This window comes from Neolamprologus brichardi, chromosome 14, assembly GCF_056152115.1.
Source record: "Neolamprologus brichardi isolate AB-2024 chromosome 14, ASM5615211v1, whole genome shotgun sequence".
NCBI classification, from domain to species: Eukaryota; Metazoa; Chordata; class Actinopteri; order Cichliformes; family Cichlidae; genus Neolamprologus; species Neolamprologus brichardi.
Genome location: NC_142117.1, coordinates 34,413,150 through 34,431,429, shown reverse-complemented (window position 1 = coordinate 34,431,429; position 18,280 = coordinate 34,413,150). Strand labels below are relative to the sequence as shown.

Genomic DNA, 18,280 nt, shown 5'->3' with positions numbered 1-18,280 from the left:
ACAAAACACCAGATGTGCTAATGCGCTTCAGCATCGTTATCTGCATGCAGCAGCTTTTAAAACGCAGCAGCCTTTTTTGAACAATTTGCCCGTTTGAGTTCAACTCTGCTGGGTATGTGTGGGCTCGAGAATTCTCTGTATGAGTGTGTGTGTACCCAGAATTGATTAATTATGCATAAAACTCTCTTTATAACGGCACCTCAGAATTGTGCACTCTGCGAAAACACCGTCTCCGAGGGCTTTGTTGTGTGTCTGTGTGTATAAAAGTCTGATAACTGTAATTATTCAAAACTATAAAGGCGTAGCAGCGCTCCTTCCCCTCCCCAGCCCCCAAATTCTGCTCATGACAGAGGATGAGAAATCGCAAACAACGAGGGAAAATGTACGCAACTCTAATGCAACACCCGGACTGAGAGCAGAAGAAGAAGAAAAATAGAAAGTTCTGGCACATAAATAGTTTTTCACTCTGCAGCACACATAATACATTTAGATTCGTTTTTTAAATGTGTGGTTGCTTTAACAGCCTTTTAAGTATAGTTTACACTTTTTAGTGTCTAGTGCATTGTGTGTATGTGTGTGTGTGTGAGTGCCAACAGGCATGGCTGAATGCACTGTCTGGCAAGCCCGAAGAGTCAATAGATGGAAACAATGCCAGACTTGACTAATCAATGAGACCAATCATGAAGAGAGAATGATGATAATCACTTAAACAGATTGGGATCATAATCAATGTGGCCACCCTAATTGTCCTCCATTACACAGCTGGTATTGGCACTCACATTTAGTTGTGCGATCAGCAGTGGACCGAGTCTGTGCGAAGCACTGAACTCAGAGTTTCTGGGCAAACAACAACTTAGTGAAATGGTGACACTTGTGCTGCTTCTGACTTTTGAGTGCTGCTCCAGACAATATAGTGTGGGGCGATAACACCGGTGTATGTGCTAAAACCACAGTCCTGCTTTTAATGCACTAACTTAATAAATCAGCCGCAATGTGTTTGATGAAGACTGATGCACTGTGATCAAAAGTTATATTAGAAATGTCTCATATCTGGATCTCGGTGGATGGACAGTTTCTTCCTAATATCACAAATTAAGTTCAAGCCTTTGATGCATTTCTGTACCACTGAATGCAATATTTCTACCACTACCAAAGTCCAGGGGTTTAAAATCTGTATGGACAGACGCACTGAGCTACCTACGCATTACACCTAGAGAAGCTGCTTGGTCATGGAAACCCATGCCACGAAGCTCCTGGCGCACAGTTTTTGTGCTGATGTTAATGCCAGAGGAGATTTGGAGCTCTGCAGTTACAGATTCAGCAGAGCGCTGGTGACGTTTCTGCACTCGGTCAATCCACTCTGTAACCTTAAGTGGTTTACCACTTTGTGGCCGAGTTGCTGTGGCTCATATATGCTTCCACTAATCACAGAATATTTAGGTGGGAAGGAATTTCACACTGATTTCACACTGATTGCTGCAAGGTGGCTTCCTTTTAAATTGCCTGTTGTAAACTCAGTGAGCTCAATAGGATGACCCATTCTTTCACACATGTTCCTAAATGTAGAATGCACAGCTAGGTGCTTGGTTTTATATACCTGTGTCAAACTGGGAACATCTAGATTTAAAGATTGCACCCAGTACTTTTTTTTCTTTTGCCAATTAATATTATGAAAATATAACAACACACACAGTTGAGTACTTTCGGGTAAGATTAGCTATAAGTCATGCCCACACTGTGTGTGTGTGTGTGTGTGTGTGAGTGAGAGAGAGAGAGTGATCTGGACACTCGCTCACACTTCCTCCCTTAGCGGGAAGTCATTTCCTGTTGGGATGATTATTTAGGGATTTGGCATAGTCAGCATGTGTGTGTGTGTGTGTGTGTGTGTGTGGTGGGCAGGCCTGCAGTTGATGTCACGTGTTCGTGTTCATGTCCCATAAACTGCAGCCTGTTTTATGTTCGCATATTACAACGAATCTCATCTAATTCACTCTCTTTTTGATCTTTCCACCTTTTTATAAATATTTCCTTCTAATATTACTTTTCTCTACTCCCTCGCTCTCTCTCGTCCTCCCTTGTGTGCGCACATATCTGTATTGCCATCATTGTTTTCCCTCATGTTGTGCCTCATTCAACTTCACTCAGGCAGAAAATCATAGCGGATACACAGAAACACACACAGTTCGTCATTCCAGAGAAAACCAAGGGAACCACTTCGTCTACACACCCAGCCGCCTCTCACACAAACACAGCTAATAAACAGTTATTTAAAACAAAACAAGAACATTAGTATTTTATTGGCTTTCCTTGCATCCTATAATGAGACTGACCTGTTTGACTCGGTCCGGGTTGACGGTGGTCTGCGGCTGCAGGATGCTCACCGGCTCTGTCTTCTGGGTGCTCTGAGGCATCTCCCTCACCTTCTCAGCGATGAAGTCATGGACGCCATTCAGTGCCTCCACAGTCCCCTGGATCAGACACACACGCTCTGTTGTGCCTACACAAACACACACAAACACACACACGGATGGGTCAGTGCGTGAGCTTAAACTGGTGGCTAGTGGTCTCGTGATCATCATTTCAAGCAAAGATAAATAATAATCATCACTTGTCACGATATGAAACCATTCGGATGAGTACTTTTCATCTCTTGAGTACTTTTATGAATCAGCGTGCTGTGCAAGCCTGTAAAGCAGGGTGGCAGCAGCACACCACAGCTGAGCGCTACTGCAAGAAACATGCAGAAGAAGACGGCAATCCTTATAATTTAGGCAGCAGTTATTTCTATATTTACAAGATCTTTTTGAAGTTATGACTGACTGCATCCCAGCTTTTTTCTCAGCATTTCAGAGAGGTTTCTGCAGCTTGATGGGAAAGCACAGAGAGCAGGTAGAGGTTTGATGTAACGCAGCGCTCTCAGTTTAATTCTTGAACGTTCAGAATTTTTTGTTTTCATCTTCTTTATGCTGCTGAATGGAAATAAAACCAGCCATGGCACATGCTTCTATTCAAAAAATAACAACTGTGAGATAAGAAAAGATCGCAGGAAACTGTAATGATCCCCACTGGGAAATAACACTGCAGCAGCGGGAAATAGCAAAAAAGAGAGAGGGGGTGAAAACACAGAACGATAAAGAAATAGAACAAAAGATCGAAGTGGAGAAAAATGAACTTTGTGTAGGTGCTGTTAAAAAACACAACAGAAAACCTAATTACAAACTTGTAATTACACAAATAACAAATGAAAGTATTGATTTAATACATCGTGCGTTTGTATATTTGCCAGGGGGAGAGAGAGAGCTGTTCGGAGTCCAAGCTAATTAGCCGCAGTGTCCACGAAAGCTAGTAAAACATGATATCCTTCACCTCACAGAAAACATCAGAGTTCATATTTCCTCTCTCCTTCTTCTGGACATATCAGCATCGCTCAGTTTATGTCTGTTTCCAGGATTTCGTCCAATCAGGAAATTAATCCCCAGGGCACAAGAAAAAAAATCAAACATGCTGTAATAATTTCCAAGCTTCTGCTTCAGTGTGTACACCACATGTGTGTGTGTGCATTAAAACTGTGCATCGGCTCCAAATAAGCTGGACAAAGTACATCACGCAGAGCTGTGGATGCACGGGGGATTCGCCCTCCATTCAGCAGGAGAAGAAAATCAAAATGCAGCTTTTAGCTTCAGTTTAACGACGTTTGCATCTGCTAAAGATTAACTGCAGAATTTGTAATAATATACAAAAAACCCACTAAGATGGCTTTTGACAGAATCACAAAGCACATCAGTTCAGGATTAATGTCGTGGACATTATTACCGCGATGCAATTTTAAAGTGTAAATTCAATTGAAAAGCCTGTACTGAATTACCTCTTCACTATATTGTTTCTTGATGTAACAAAAGAGGAGTCAATGCGTAAGATTATGATGATTAATGAGACCGGACAAAAAACACAAATTCTATATGACTTTTTCTTCTTTTTTGTAATGAAATCTGATAAAATAATGCAAAAACTTTTATTAAACTGAACTCGAGCTCCACGGGGCACAAGATGACCTCATAGCAATGTGCTGGAGGAGCAGAACAATGAAAAGCAGATACGTTTCTGCTTAATGAAAATGCATACAATCGCTATAATACACGCTGTATGCAGAGAGAAGGGCAGACAGACACAGAGGAGAATCTAGGCCAATGCAAAGCCTCTCAGACCGGCTGCACTTTAACAACGCACTGAAACTAAATCTCTTTCTTTCTATCATTTACTATCACTCTCTCCTCTTTTTTCTACTTTTTTTTGTCCTCACACACTTTCTTCCTCACTCTCTTCCTCCATCCCTCTCTATATCTCCCTTTCTTTATCCCTATTTCTTCCCCCTCTCTCATCTCTCTCTTTCCCCCTCCCCCCTTGAGTCCAGTACTTAGTAGGATCTGGTCTTATCTCGGCCCAGCAGCGTGTCATTTAGCTCTTCCTGTCCCTCGCCTCTCCCTGCATTGTTGGACCGTCTCGGTTTGGCCCAGCTTGGCCCTGTGTGGCAGCACTGGAGAGGAGGGATTGTGGGTTTTAAACTGCTATATTTGTGCAAGGGTGTTGGGAACTGATGACATATTGCGGAAGCCGAACAAGAGCTTCTTCAGCCAAGAGAGACTGCTTCAGTGCTTTTAGGGTTTTGTTTGTAAAATTCTGCACAAGGAAACATTTCTAAAGGGTGAATATGTTAATTAGTGCACAGCCCTCGGATGAAGAGCTGCACACGCAGGATGAAGAGGTTGTGACAACTGACACTAAAAATAAAACACACAGCACATTACGCATTTGCAGAATTTGGCTACCTGGCCTTGCCGAACCTTTGCAATGCCTGTTAGCGTTACAGCGGTATTACTTTCCATTCCTATTTTTACAGTTTGGTGACAGCAGTGACAAACTGCCTCTGATGACAGCAGCTGAACGCTTCAGTTTGAGCGTGACGACAGGCCAACAAATCAAGCTAAACATTGGCAGTTCTCAGTTGTAGCCACGCGCTACCGTTGTGTTGGTGAACGTTTCTTTCTGCTTTTTAGTGAGTATCAGCGAGCGTGTGTCTGTGTGTGTCTGTGTGTGTACGTGTGTGACGATACTGAGGAAACTGGGCCTCGTCTCTCCCTGACAGCTGGTGCCCTCTGGGTAATCTGGACCTGTCCAATCAGAAGCAAGGATTAGCAGGCCATTGTCTTGGCATGAGTGTGCGAGTGTGGGTTTGTCTTTATGTGTAGATTGTAAATATGGGTACATGCGTGTGTGTGTGTGAGACTGTAGCAGAAAAGGCCATTCTGTCACTGGAGATCACATTGAAGCTGCCGTACAGCTGTGCTGCACCAACAAAGACCTGCTTAGTCCCATTACAAAAATATTCACACAGAGATCAGTGAATATGCATTTAATACAAAACACATTGTGCTTTTCATTGCAGGCCAAGCGGATCCCAAAGCACTGCTAGAATTTCTTGCACACCTTTTTTTTTCCCAGACTGGAATCATGAAATAGTCCCCGAGTCATTTTTGTGTTAGCAAAATAAACTTTTTGGTTTTTGTGGGTAATTTCACATAATCAAGTGTGGCACTCTAATGTGTAACAGCACTCTAATCACCATCTTTGCCCTAACACTTTCTGGAAATGACACATTTATTTTCTTTCCTCACTTTTTAGCATATTGGATTTTAAGCAAAGGATATACGGATTTTTGACTTTTGAGGCAGTGAATCGAGCTGTGAAGCAAACAGGAAGTAGGCTCATATCTCAGCAACTGTTTCATGCATTGACATTAAACTTGGTGCATAATTTGAAGCAATGGGGTTCATCATCACCGTGACACATTACCACTCATGTAAAGTTATTAAATGTATGCATCCAGCAGATATGGAAAAAATAGAGCATCCATTTGGAGTTGTGTTATTTGAACAGTTTTTAGTCTTCTCCAAAAGTTGATTCTGTTCATCTGGACGTAGCGTTTTCTAGGAGAAACGTTTCGTCACTCATCCAAGTAACTTCTTCAGTCTCAGCTGACTGCAGGATTCCCCAACCTTAGAAACAGTACATTTGCATAATGACTGAAACCAGCCCACTGAAGGAACAATGGGCTGGGAGGTCAGTTCCTTAATCATAATTATGCAAATTCTCGTGACCATTGATCAACAACCACTGACCAAAACCCACTAATCAAAGACCATTGATGAATGGCCATGAGTACCATTCACAGAGAGTTGGGGAATGGCTGCAATCACAGCATTGTAAGACGGCGAAAGATGTACCCTTAGCCCCCCTCCTCGATTCAGAGATGGTCTTTCCCTTTTCACGTAAATGGCGTTTACGTGAAAGAAGTTTTTAGTCTTCTTTCTCTTTGGTCTTCAGCTCCTGAGATAAATTTATGTCTTTGTCTTCTAGTTGTTCCAATAAATTAGACTGTCAGCAGGTAGTTTGTCTGATGAAAGACTGAGGAGAAACCAAAAGCCGTTCCCACACACTGCTGCAGCCCTGAACCGCTCTAGACATCACCAGGCAGACGCGCATGAAGAAAGCGTACGTCCGACTCGATCAGATCAGAAATTAACCTGCCAGCTCCCCGCTACCAAGTCTGTATGCTATCCGATTAAGCGCGTGTGAGAATCAGCAGGTAATTGTCTGGTGAATTCACAGTGAGGGAACAGGCATCCTGCGTCCTGGCTCCTGCACGCGCTGCTTGGGCAGCTCCCTCGCCTAAACCAAATTGAGTATCTCCAATAGTGACAGTGTGCGAGACTCTCGCCTGCTGTGTGCTACATATGAACAAAGAACAAACATAAGAACAGAAAAGATGATAGAAAGATGATATCCTGACCTTATTTCTCCCAAGTTCATGTGCAAACTTTGTGTCTTAATCTAAACTTATGGAGCTTTAAACTTTAAACTGTACCCACAGATTTTACCATCTTATCTGGAAGTTGTTGTCTCACAAAGCAGGAAGACTGAAGTTGAAAAAAATATATATATATATTTTAAAAAAAATTTAATTTAGCTGCCAAATGAAGAGACACACAAAAAGGCTGCTGATTATGTTCATGTTTTAAGGGGCCGTTTGTGTTTTAATTATCATGCTCATTCTCGTGTCTCAATGTCTTATTTCCCTGCAGGAAAAACGCAGACAGTGAGCAACATACAAATGCCAAAACAGCACCAACATAATAGAATTTATGCATCCCTCAGAGAGCGAGCTCTGTTGGCAGTCAGTTCTACGCTGGTGCAAAAACATCACTATGTGTTTGTGTGTGTGTCTTTGTATATGACTTGAGCATTTCCCCTTGTAAAACGAACTTCATCATTTGACATTTTAACGGCTGGAAGCTTTTTCCAGACTTGACATGCTGCAGCTGCTGAAGTAATATCTGTTCAATGTCGTTAAACCTTCTGTGTTTACATAATGTTTTAAGGGCATTTCTCAGACACAGAACACAGGGCAGGAAGAAAGACAATAAAGTCCTTATTTATAGCATTGCTATTCACGAGTGTGGACATAGTGAAGTTGTGCTTTCTTGCTATGGTTTAAAAACTGCAGGTGCTTTCATGCAGTGTTGTCAGGCCTTGCTGGGAACGTTTTTTTACATTGCTGCACGGATAATTGAAACAAGAGCAGTAAAACGAAACACCAGTTGCACTTACAGCAACAACAGCTAGGCAGCACCGCTGAAATGCATTTCATAATGAGATAATGTCCCCAAGTTTTGGAAAATGTGAGTGCAAAGATGACAAAAATCAAACATTTATGATTTATGAACAGAGCACAAATAAATAGACCGGAGCAAACCACAAAGGAGCGTTACAGCCTACGAAACACGTCAGAGACACAAAGAACTAAGCTCCAAAGTTTCAGGTCAGGAGGTTGGTCAGTTCCTAACATGAAGCACATGCAACAGCGCCAGCAGCAGCTGAATGATGCCCCCGAGTTCCAAATAGCAATGAAATCTGTCCACTTGTGCTGCTGTGGGGCATTTCTATTAACTACCTGGCAACTGTTTTTCAGGATGCAATTTACTGCACAGGTTGCAGCTACTAGTCTGGTGTCGCACAGCACAAACCTGCAGCCGTAAAACACAAAACCCCGACAAGGGTCATCCCCCGGAGCATTAACTTCTGGAAGAGGGCGACGGTGATTGGAAACGAAAAGTAAGAGGCTGTGAAATTCATAACAGACGTGAACTTCGGCTCGCAATTTCCACAGTGACCAAGTGACCCAGCAGCATTTCGTTCAACACCAGAACACTCATCATCATCATCATCATCATCATCATCATCATGATCCAGGCTGTGGACTCTGGCAGTTGTTTTTATTAAAGTCTAACTAACATGACTCACTCCTTCCTCCACTGCTCTCTTCCTCCTCCTCCACCTCCTCCTCCTCCTCTCCCCGATGACCAGAGCGGCACCGTAGGAAGCAGACTGAAAGCACAGAGAGCTGCTTCTCCTCTGATTTCTGACTCAAAGCAACATATGTATGCTCAGTATGGTGATGCATACTAAACTGTAAGATGACTGACACAAGAATGTCCCTCTGTGCTAAAAAAAGAACAATAAGAGCCACATTAACACGACAGAGATCAAAGAAACTATCCTGCAGTGGGAGGGGACACGCATGTCCTCTGCTACTGGAATACTGAACACGGAAGAAGGAAGACGCTTAACGTTTGCTTCGTTTACAGTGAGAACGCTTTGAACGAGGGTAATGAATATGAGATGAGGATAACCGTGCAGTAAGTATTGTGGGCTTGCACTGAGTACACTGATGTATTTGCAGTGCGTCCACTTAACAAAGATGTCTCTCTGTCTGTTAATTGAAACAGAGCGGTCAACCTACAACCGGCAGCCATGATTCATTCTGTCCAGTCTTGTCCAGCTGGGGGTGGAGACTCGGCCACTTTGGTGCTGCTGTAGCTGAAGGCACTTTGCACGGTGACTGAAATGTCACACTTGCTCCTGTGGCTTTAAAAGTCAAAGATGTTGAAAATGTGCAACCTCGGTAACATTAAAGCGAGAAAGATGACATTATCCTCTCTCAGATCCTATTAACTTGCATTCTCAGAAATGAGCTAATTTGATCTTATTTTTATTGTTTTGTAAAATGCCTCCTGCAAACTTCCAAATGTACAAAAACAGTAAAAATCTGGAGGGCTAACAATTCATTTGCTCATTTTGGTGAATTTTTATATACAAATGTGTGGCTTTGTCTGCAACATTTTAATGTGGAGATGGTTTTATATAAACCAAAGTGCTAAAGTCAGGCAGCCACTGGCAATTTAAACTGTAATGGAACATAATGCAAGTCTTTCAAGCAATCTGCATCACGTTTGAATATTTGTTCCTCTAGTAGATCGATTTTTGTCATTTAACATTCCTCCTACGTTGGCATGAAAACCGACATCCTTTCCTCTTTGTTTGGTAAAGTAAGCTCTTTAAATGTGCAGCTGTTCACTTCACCAATAAATATGTTCAGTTTCTAACAGTGAAATTTATCCATCCATCTTCATCCGCTTTATCCGAGGCCGGGTCGCGGGGGCAGCAGCCTAAGCAAAGAGGCCCAGACCTCCCTCTCCCCAGCCACCTCCTCCAGCTTATCTGGGGGAACACCAAGGCGTTCCCAGGACAGCCGAGAGATATAATCTCTCCAGCGTGTCCTGGGTCTGCCGCGGGGCCTCCTCCCGGTGGGACATGCCCGGAACACCTCACCCAGGAGGCGCCCAGGAGGCGTCCTTGTCAGATGCCCGAACCACCTCAGCTGGCTCCTTTCGATGTGGAGCAGCAGCGGCTCTACTCTGAGCCCCTCCTGGATGGCCGAACTTCTCACCCTATCTCTGAGGGAGAGGCCAGCCACCCTTCGGAAGAAGCTCATTTCTGCCGCTTGTATCCGCCTTCAATTTATTTTTCAGTTAATTTATAACTCTTGACTGTATCAGTTCATTTCATTTTCAGCAAATAACAAAAGTAGGCGTTATCTTAAGTTAGCCAACTTGTAAACAAGTACAAGTCTTATGAGCCGGACCTATGCCCTGCATTTCCCCTAAAAATCTAGGCCTATAGAATTTAACTATAATTCTTTTCTGAATCTCTAATGAATAAAACAACAAATTAATAAATGATAAATGATCAGCAAAGCCTTAGTAAATCCGTATGAACTCAGTCAGTCCTCAGTGGATAAAATGTCCTGATCTAGTGAAGCAAATGTTAAATTAAGGCAGATATTGGAGGAAGGTTTGACAAGATGAAGCTGCAAACTGTGTCTCTCAGGAATACTTTCTGTTAATAAATGTACAGATCATAATGTGAAAATTCTCCTTAAAAAGTGAGACAGCTGCCATGACCTGAAAAAACGTATTTCTTCTTGGTTTATTAATGTTGTTTTCCAGCTCCAGCAACCACTAAAGGCGTAAACAGTCTGGCTTCCACCACAGCTCGGCTGAAAACCGGCAGCAAGTGCGGTGAACGTGCGAAACAACTTGTCAAATATATTCTGGTAATTTCCTGCAAAGTGACCCATTTGAAAAAAAAAACATCCCCCGAGAGCGCTCTAGATCCCCGAAGTTCCCTGTTTGGAGAAAGTTTTCAAACTTAAAAAAATAAAATAAAAAAAATAATATTTGAGAAACATCAGAATAACAGAGACGAGATGTGACAGAAACGCCAGAGGTCCTGTGTTCACAGGTACACGATGTTCATCGCCTGCTGTGCCAAGATGTACAGCTTCTTTACTTCCAGCACCGCTCTGATGGAAAAAACATCAGTGGCAGAGAGAACGACAAATGATAGAAAGAGATACAGAGGTTCACACGACTTCTGTCACATCTGAAAAACATCAAGCGAAGAGGAGGGAGACGCCGAGGCAGAGAAATGGACAGAAACGCAGAGAGGGGGAGGCAGATCGGCACAGAGTCACGATGCCGATGTCAAAATGGAGTGACAACAGAGAAGGAGGGGGACAAACAGAGACGAGGAGAGAGAGAGACAGCCTGGGATGCAGAGAGGGAAACCTTTGTGAGACCTGTCATAACAAAGTAATGTCAGAAAAACAGAGACTAGGAGAGACCAAAGAAGCAGGAGATTCTGCAAGATGTGCAGAGAAATGTTGGCTTTTGCTTTGAGCGTGACCTACATACGATTTATAATTTACCTGAACATCACTCGTTAAGTTCGTATTATCAGTTGATTAATAAAAAAACAAATATCTCTTGTGGTTACTTATTTGCCTTTTCTCTCCTTTTGTCTTTTCTTGTTTTGTTGCTGATTTCTTTCGTTCCTCTACAAAGATAAAGCCACACCACAAGCTAAAACTGAGACAGACACAGACAGGTGCAAAATGACCGAAAGCAGGTATAAAGAGGCAAAAACTGAGGCGAAGATGGAAAAACTAGATCCGAGACGACGGCCGCAGTCTGAGCGGGAGAGAGAAAGTGAGTCTCCATCTCTTAATATAAATAACCTCTAAGGCTTCATTGGAGCCGATTGGAAGCACAGTGAGACGTGGCGCTGGTTTAATGTAAGCTCATTAAACGGATCTCCTTAGGCTGCGGATAAGCTCAGGTTAACTGGCTACCTTTGATCAGATCTGCTGGATTAGCCGTCTGTTAGGGGTGCAGTTTAACACCTTGTTGTTTTAGGGGTTTAAAGAGTATATAAAGTAGCTTAGGAAACTACAGTAGCCAATATAGAACAGCAGACAGAGAGAAGTTTGATGGGAAAAAGGATAAAGTCAAAGACATGAAGGTCACAGACGACAAATTTAAAATTGAAGTTTAGGTGGGATCTGACCTCTAACTGGCCTCCTGGATTCAATCTTTCATCGAAGCTACTCTGACATTACAAGTGAATATCTGACCAAGTCTCATTTAAATGCGCTTATTACATTTCTTTAGCACACCTTATTATGTGCCTGCTATTATTAAATCAACATCAGTCCATTATTAAAATCCAAAGATTCAAAGCAGCAGAAGTTTGGTGAGATACGTTTCAACTCTGTGAGCTTTGTTAACGTTTCAGCGCTCCGTGTTCATGTTTAGTCCTGCATATTGTCACATGTATCTTAAAAGTATTGCTTTAAACGTTTAAACTTTGCAAACATACAGCTGGAGAGGCAGGCGCTGGATTTTTCAGCAATTTACAACGTTTTTCTGCATTTCTTCTAGCAATACAATTACACTCCTTATCTTTAGATTTATTCAACATTTTACCCATTGATCTGTTTTTTTAATAGTCAATCTTTCCAGCGTTATAAAGCAATAGAGTAACAGAGTAGCCTTCTTAAAGTTGCCCAACAAGCCTGTTAACTGACTCTAATAGTTTTTCTTAAAATTAATGAACTGATAATTTATGCATGTATGTCTAATTTCCTCCTGTCCCGCAGTAAGATCAGCACTTTGAAGGGATAAAAGGCCTGACGCTGACCAGTAGGCCTCTGTCACAAGAGATGGATGGATTCATTGACTGATACCTTAATAAGCCAATAGAAACGACTGCACTGACGTCCATATTGAGTTACAAAAGGTGTATGGGCCAAACAGCTGTTCCAGCTGTGGGGGCAGAGGCGTGGGACCATGCAGAGGAATAGAGGAATGGAGCGAGATAGAAGACTAGGAACTGTTGCAAAGTGTTGCATAACTCCTCGAAGTTTTGTTCGAGTTGGTCTTCACTGTTTGACTGATCCTGCTCTGTTACCTAGGCAACTAACAGTATCACCCCTCTGACCGTGCACACACAGAAGCGCACACTGTTGTGCACGTACACCAAACACACACTCTTTTATGCAGCTGGGCAGCTGCTGGTGATGTCATGAGTTGTTTTTCCAAAAAGTGTGTGTGTGTGTGTGTGTGTGTGTGTGTGTGTGTGTGTGTGTGTGTGTGTGTGTGTGTGTGAGAGAGTGAGAGAGAGAGAGAGCATGACTGCATGTGCTGATGTAATCAGGGGCAGTAAGGAAACTTGGACCTGTTCTCTGCTGCAGCCAACCAAGTCTTCATTAAAACGAAGAGAGGACAGAAAGACAAGAAGAAGAGAGAGAAGAAAATGGAAGGAAGGAAGAAATTATGTAAAGAAGGAAAAAAGGAAAGAAGAGTTGACATATGGAATAAGAAAAGACAAGGAGAAGAAACCAAAGAGAAGGAAAAAGGTTCAAGGAGGAGCCGCAGAAAGAAAGCAAAAGAAATCAAAGATGAAAGGAAACCAGAAAAACAAAAAGTTCTAGAGAAACATTAAAGAAAAGACAAAACTGAAAAGTGCGTCCCAGCACTGTAGCTGGATGAGAATGTGATGGTTGCTTTGTAACAAGCTGGCACAGAATCATCTGGTCTCCCCGAGCGCCCACGGGGCTGTAACACACACTCCCCCACCAGCCCCCCGCGTTATTTACACCAGACGAAATCATGGTCAATTAGGAAAAACATATTAAATCCTGGAGTTACCGTGGACAACTAGCTTGGGGGCGAAGCTTCACTGGTCTTTATTGACTTTTACTGGCTTTAAAACAGCAAAACAGGAAAAACTAAAGTTTTCATCAGGCTGAGGTGTGAATAGTCTCGACATAAAATGTTCTCTTTCCAGATCACGGCGTCCACTCGACCTGAATGCTCATTTTTGATAATAAAATCCTTTTGTTCTCGGTGTGAATACTACCAATCAGCACTAACAAGCACCCAGCAGAACAAAGCACGACTAGAGGTACCACCTTAAGTACAATATCCAAAAACACACAATAAGAGCAATCCAACAAGAATCTGCAGAGGTATTGTTCAAAATGATTTAGAGCCGAGAAAGACAGGATCATAAAAAACTATAAAAGCAACAAACGCTGCAGAGGAGAGAATGCAAGCAAATGAATCCATAAAAGGCCAACTTACACAATGTTCTCAGTTTTATAAGTAGTTACTCAAATTATTGCACCTAATAATTATTCAGCATTACTATTTTTTCATAATAAACTCTGGCTTGTGCAGCTCTTGGAGCCTTTCATGCATGTTCTTTGTTTTTAAAGCAGCACACGGTACTGTAAAAACATGGTTTCCTGTCATCCTCTCTCCCCTTCTCTCCCTCACTGTTTCTGCTCACTCATTCTCCCCCGTCTCCTTCCTCCCCCATCACCTCCGCCCTTCCCCCATCTTTTATCTATCTAGAGGTCCGGCAGTGACAGAGCACTCGGCGAGAACTCTTTCTAAAGAGTAACAAAAGAAGCTGGAAGAAAAGGCAGGAATTCCTCTGCTCTGATGTAAGGCTTTTCGCTTGGAGAGACCTGCTGCTCTCCGTCCAATCTCCACCTCCGTGTCCTTCACGCCTCCAGTCCACAAAGTCCCTTTCCCAGTTATCTGCTGACTTCACGAACACTTCTTCCATGCATATTTTCAAGCAGCACGGCTCAGAGCTCTTTGAAAACATGGCTTTTAAAGTATTTCTAAAAATCTGTGCTAAATGGGCAGCAGTACGTTACTAACAGTAAGATAAATGAGGTTGCCACTGCTTGTTAAAAAATCCTTAAATAATAGAAAACTTTCAAAAGTTCTGATAACAGGAGCAGCCAGATGTTCGCTGCAGCAGGAATTTGAACTTTTGTGACCTTTATTTTTGCAGGAAACACTGTCACATTACTGCAGCCTTTCTGTGCATATGCAGGCACCATTTACAACATAACTATAGGTTTAACTTAATTACAGGTAAAAATATGTTTTGTAGATTTTCAAATGGTTAATACTAATTATTTCTCAAGTTTCTTTTACTTCTATTTACTTCTCTTTCATTTCTTTACTGTATTCTTATCACTCTCTTTTAAACCACAAAGTTTACACTGTTCTTGAATGAACCTTCATTAGCTCAAATCAAGGCTTTTATTTTGAAGGCATCCTCCTCTCAGATCTGTCTGATATACTTCTGGTCTGTGAACCTTCCTCTTTATTTATTCTCAAGTTGATCAAATTCAAGCTCCTAAATCCTAAAACATCTGAATCATTGATGCTGTGCAGGATTCTTTTTTTCCAACTCATTAAAAGAGGGAACGTTCAGTTTGTTCTCACAAAAACAGAAACAGCTTTTCCTCAGTTTGTCTTCAGCATCCACCCTTTCTACCTCTCCTCCCATTTCCAGTCATCCTGCCCTCCTTTCCTCTCTCCCTCTCTTCTCTTGTCTTCCTTTCTTTGGCAGCGGTATCGGTGTTGCCCAAGTGACCCAAGCCAGGCCAAGCAAACAGCTGAAAACATGCCACGACTGCCTCCCTTCCCAAATTTTTCTCTCTTTTCTTTTTCCTCCTTTCGACCCGCTTTGCTTTTCTTTAGCCTTCGGCTATTCGCCCTTTTCTTTTTCTCTCCTCCTTTTCATTGCTGCCTCTCTCTCTCTCTCTCTGTCTCTCCATCACTTTGTTGTACCTGCTGTCACATTCATCTAAGAGCTGCCAGCGTGCTCTGAGCAACAAGTAGAAAACAGAGAGGAAAACACTGTTTGAATTACACTGTGGTCTTCCAGGGAGGAGAGGTCTCTCTTCATGTACCGGTGTATGGGTTGGGCATAGCAAACATACAAAGTACAAACAGCAAATGTGTCCTTTTATTAAAATTTCTTTCACCTGTCTGACACAGAAGAGAAGAGACGGGGTCTCTTTTAGTTGTCACCAAATATTACAAGGAAAAATAAATAAGATCACCTTGAGATTTACGCCCGTTTCTTGTTTTGTTGCAAAAAGTGTTTTGCAACTACTTTCACTGGACAAAAATCTCTATGTCACTGTGTTTCCTTCACACATCCTTCAGCCTATTACAAAAACATGTACTGTATCTGAGATAACAGGGAAACCCTCTTCACTACATGATAACACAGAAAAGCAGGGAGGATCTCAGGTTTCATTAATGACAGAAATTAGAAGACAGAGAGTATGAACTCAACTGGATCAGCAGGAGGTGCAATCGTGCAGTTAACAGTACATGGACCAGTTGATGAAAATCACAGATCTCAGTGATTACAGGTGAACAGGTCTGAAAAGTGAAGCCTGTGTGCAAGTGCATTGGCACAGAAATGTAATTCTTATGGCCAGCAGAGGGCGACTCCTCTGGCTGCAGAAAGAGCTGCAGCTGACTCTTGGTTTCCATGATCTCTTACCTTGGGACTTCGTTTTTCAGGTTAAGGTCGCCATTAGAGTCGAAAAGTAGCACACAGGCAACGTTTCTCGGCCAGATCAGCTCCTTGCTTGTCACATCTGGATACATTAATCTAAGATTTTGATGGTCAAAACTTCCAGGCAGGACTTCACTAACTAACGTGTGATTTTATGAAATGAACACCTAAGCCACCACCATTATTACACCTTTGTCACTTGATAATTTAACGTGACGTTTTCGCAGCAGGAACATGTCAGCATGAAAGTCCAGGCTGTTCACTGACATAAAGACGATCCTGAAGAAAGATTAAAAAAGGGAATGATAAACTTTACGGAGGATACAGGGATACTTGATCTGAGGACACAAAAATAATGTGGACTGACGTTGTAAAGTGGGGAGAAAAGGTAGTCAGGCACGTCCACTAAGGTTCATGTGACTCAGGAAAATTCCTTTGCTGTTTGGTGGAGATGTAAGGAAATAAAATTGGATCACGTGCTGTTTTCTGGCTGTATGGTCCGTGATTTGCCTCCAACGGGTGAATGTAGAAATTCTATTAATGTCTTTCGATGAGCAGGTGAAACTAAATATCAAACAGGATACAGATCACACAGGAAGTGACGCGAGCAGCGGGACAGCTGTAGAAATGTGTTCCACTGGGTCTTCCCCATAGACCAAACAGACTCACGTATTCCTGTCCCTTGTCATTAAATAGTGACATTGCAGGAACCCTTCCACACACTTACACACTTGTGGAAAGAACGCAGATACACACACACACACTATATACAGTTAGCTCAGCTATCCAGCTCTCTAGAAAGTCACACCTCTCACTATGTAACCACAGACAGCTATATATACACACCTAATCACTCGCATACTCGTCTGTCTTTCACACACACACAGCTCGTTTGTGTCCTCGGAGGGCCTGCGCCGTAACTGGACCTCGTGTGAATTCTTGGTCCACCCAAACGAGTTCAACACTGTTCTGATTTTACTCACACCTCGCACACACATGCACACACACACACAGATGCATAAGCAGAAATGCAGACATCTTTCTCAAACACACACACTAAGTGACCGTTGTTATAATGAAGTGTCATAAAGAGAGCGAGAGGAGATTTTCCTTTCTCTCATTCTGAGCCTTTCGCTCTGAGTCAGTACGTTTTCTTTCTCTTGTCCTCTTCTTCTTTTATTCTTTGAGTCTGCTTTCTTCCTCTGTGTTGACCACATCAGGACCTTAAACTTTTTGGGTTTTTTTTACCACATTTGCAACACGTCACTCGCTGTGCTGATGATCTTATCTGATCTGCTGTAAGTAAATTACCAAATCAAGCTGCTGAGAATGGAACAGTAGACATAAATGCAAAGTTCGCGAGTTCCTAAAGATTTTTGATGACAATTCTCAGTAAAAATCAACCTGCAATCAAGCTGATGCCTTGCTCATCAGCATGGATTTGCGTCGGCGTGAGTGGAGACGAAATCATTGCTCCCCAGTTACCACACTGACCCTATGCACAGCTTGATGTTCACGTTTGTCCCTTTTTCTGCCATCACATTCATGCTCTCTCTCTGCCTCCCTTTCCTCTCAAACACACACAGAGTTACGCAGATGCACACTTCGCCTCTCTTTCTCCAACTCGTTGAGTGTTCTCTCCACCGTTGGTATCTGGTGTCGCACAACTGCCCTGATAGAGCCACACCTGTCTCCCTTCCCAAAACACACACACCCACACCCTCCTTCCACTCTTTTACCCATGCTGCCTTGTGTCCCAAGACCTCAAAGTTAACTAAACAGTCGTCTGTAGCCTCTGCTCGAGTGTGCACGTGCTGTTTGTTGTGTGTATGTGCACAGTGCATGTGTGTTTTCTTAGCGTTTGGAGGCAGGCGGCGTGCTCATTTTTTTACTGTCATTATTTTGAGTGTGCGTGTGCATCTATCTGTGATGTGGACAGTGTCAGCTGGCCTAAGCCTCCTTGTCCCCACCCTTTTATAGCCTCAAATCCCCCCAAATCCATCTCTACTCCCCATGTGACTACAACTGCCCCGTTACCCCGTCAGCTGCCCCAACTCTGCTGTCAGCCTCTTTTTCTCCCTCTCTTTCTCACACACACACACACACTAAAAACACTATCTCTCTCTCTGAGACCTCTCGCACACTA

The 18,280-nt window shown here is 42.7% G+C and overlaps 1 protein-coding gene across 2 annotated transcripts in view; it reads right to left on the bottom strand.

Moving 5' to 3' along the window:
• The window catches only part of nova2 (NOVA alternative splicing regulator 2), a 94,324-nt gene that overhangs the window by 30,058 nt on the left and 45,986 nt on the right, over nucleotides 1-18,280 (bottom strand). For both annotated transcript variants that reach the window (XM_035914075.2, XM_006805197.3), the window contains one exon: nucleotides 2,331-2,497. In XM_035914075.2, the coding sequence (XP_035769968.1) occupies nucleotides 2,331-2,497 (167 nt within the window). The remainder of the gene's footprint in view (nucleotides 1-2,330; nucleotides 2,498-18,280) is intronic.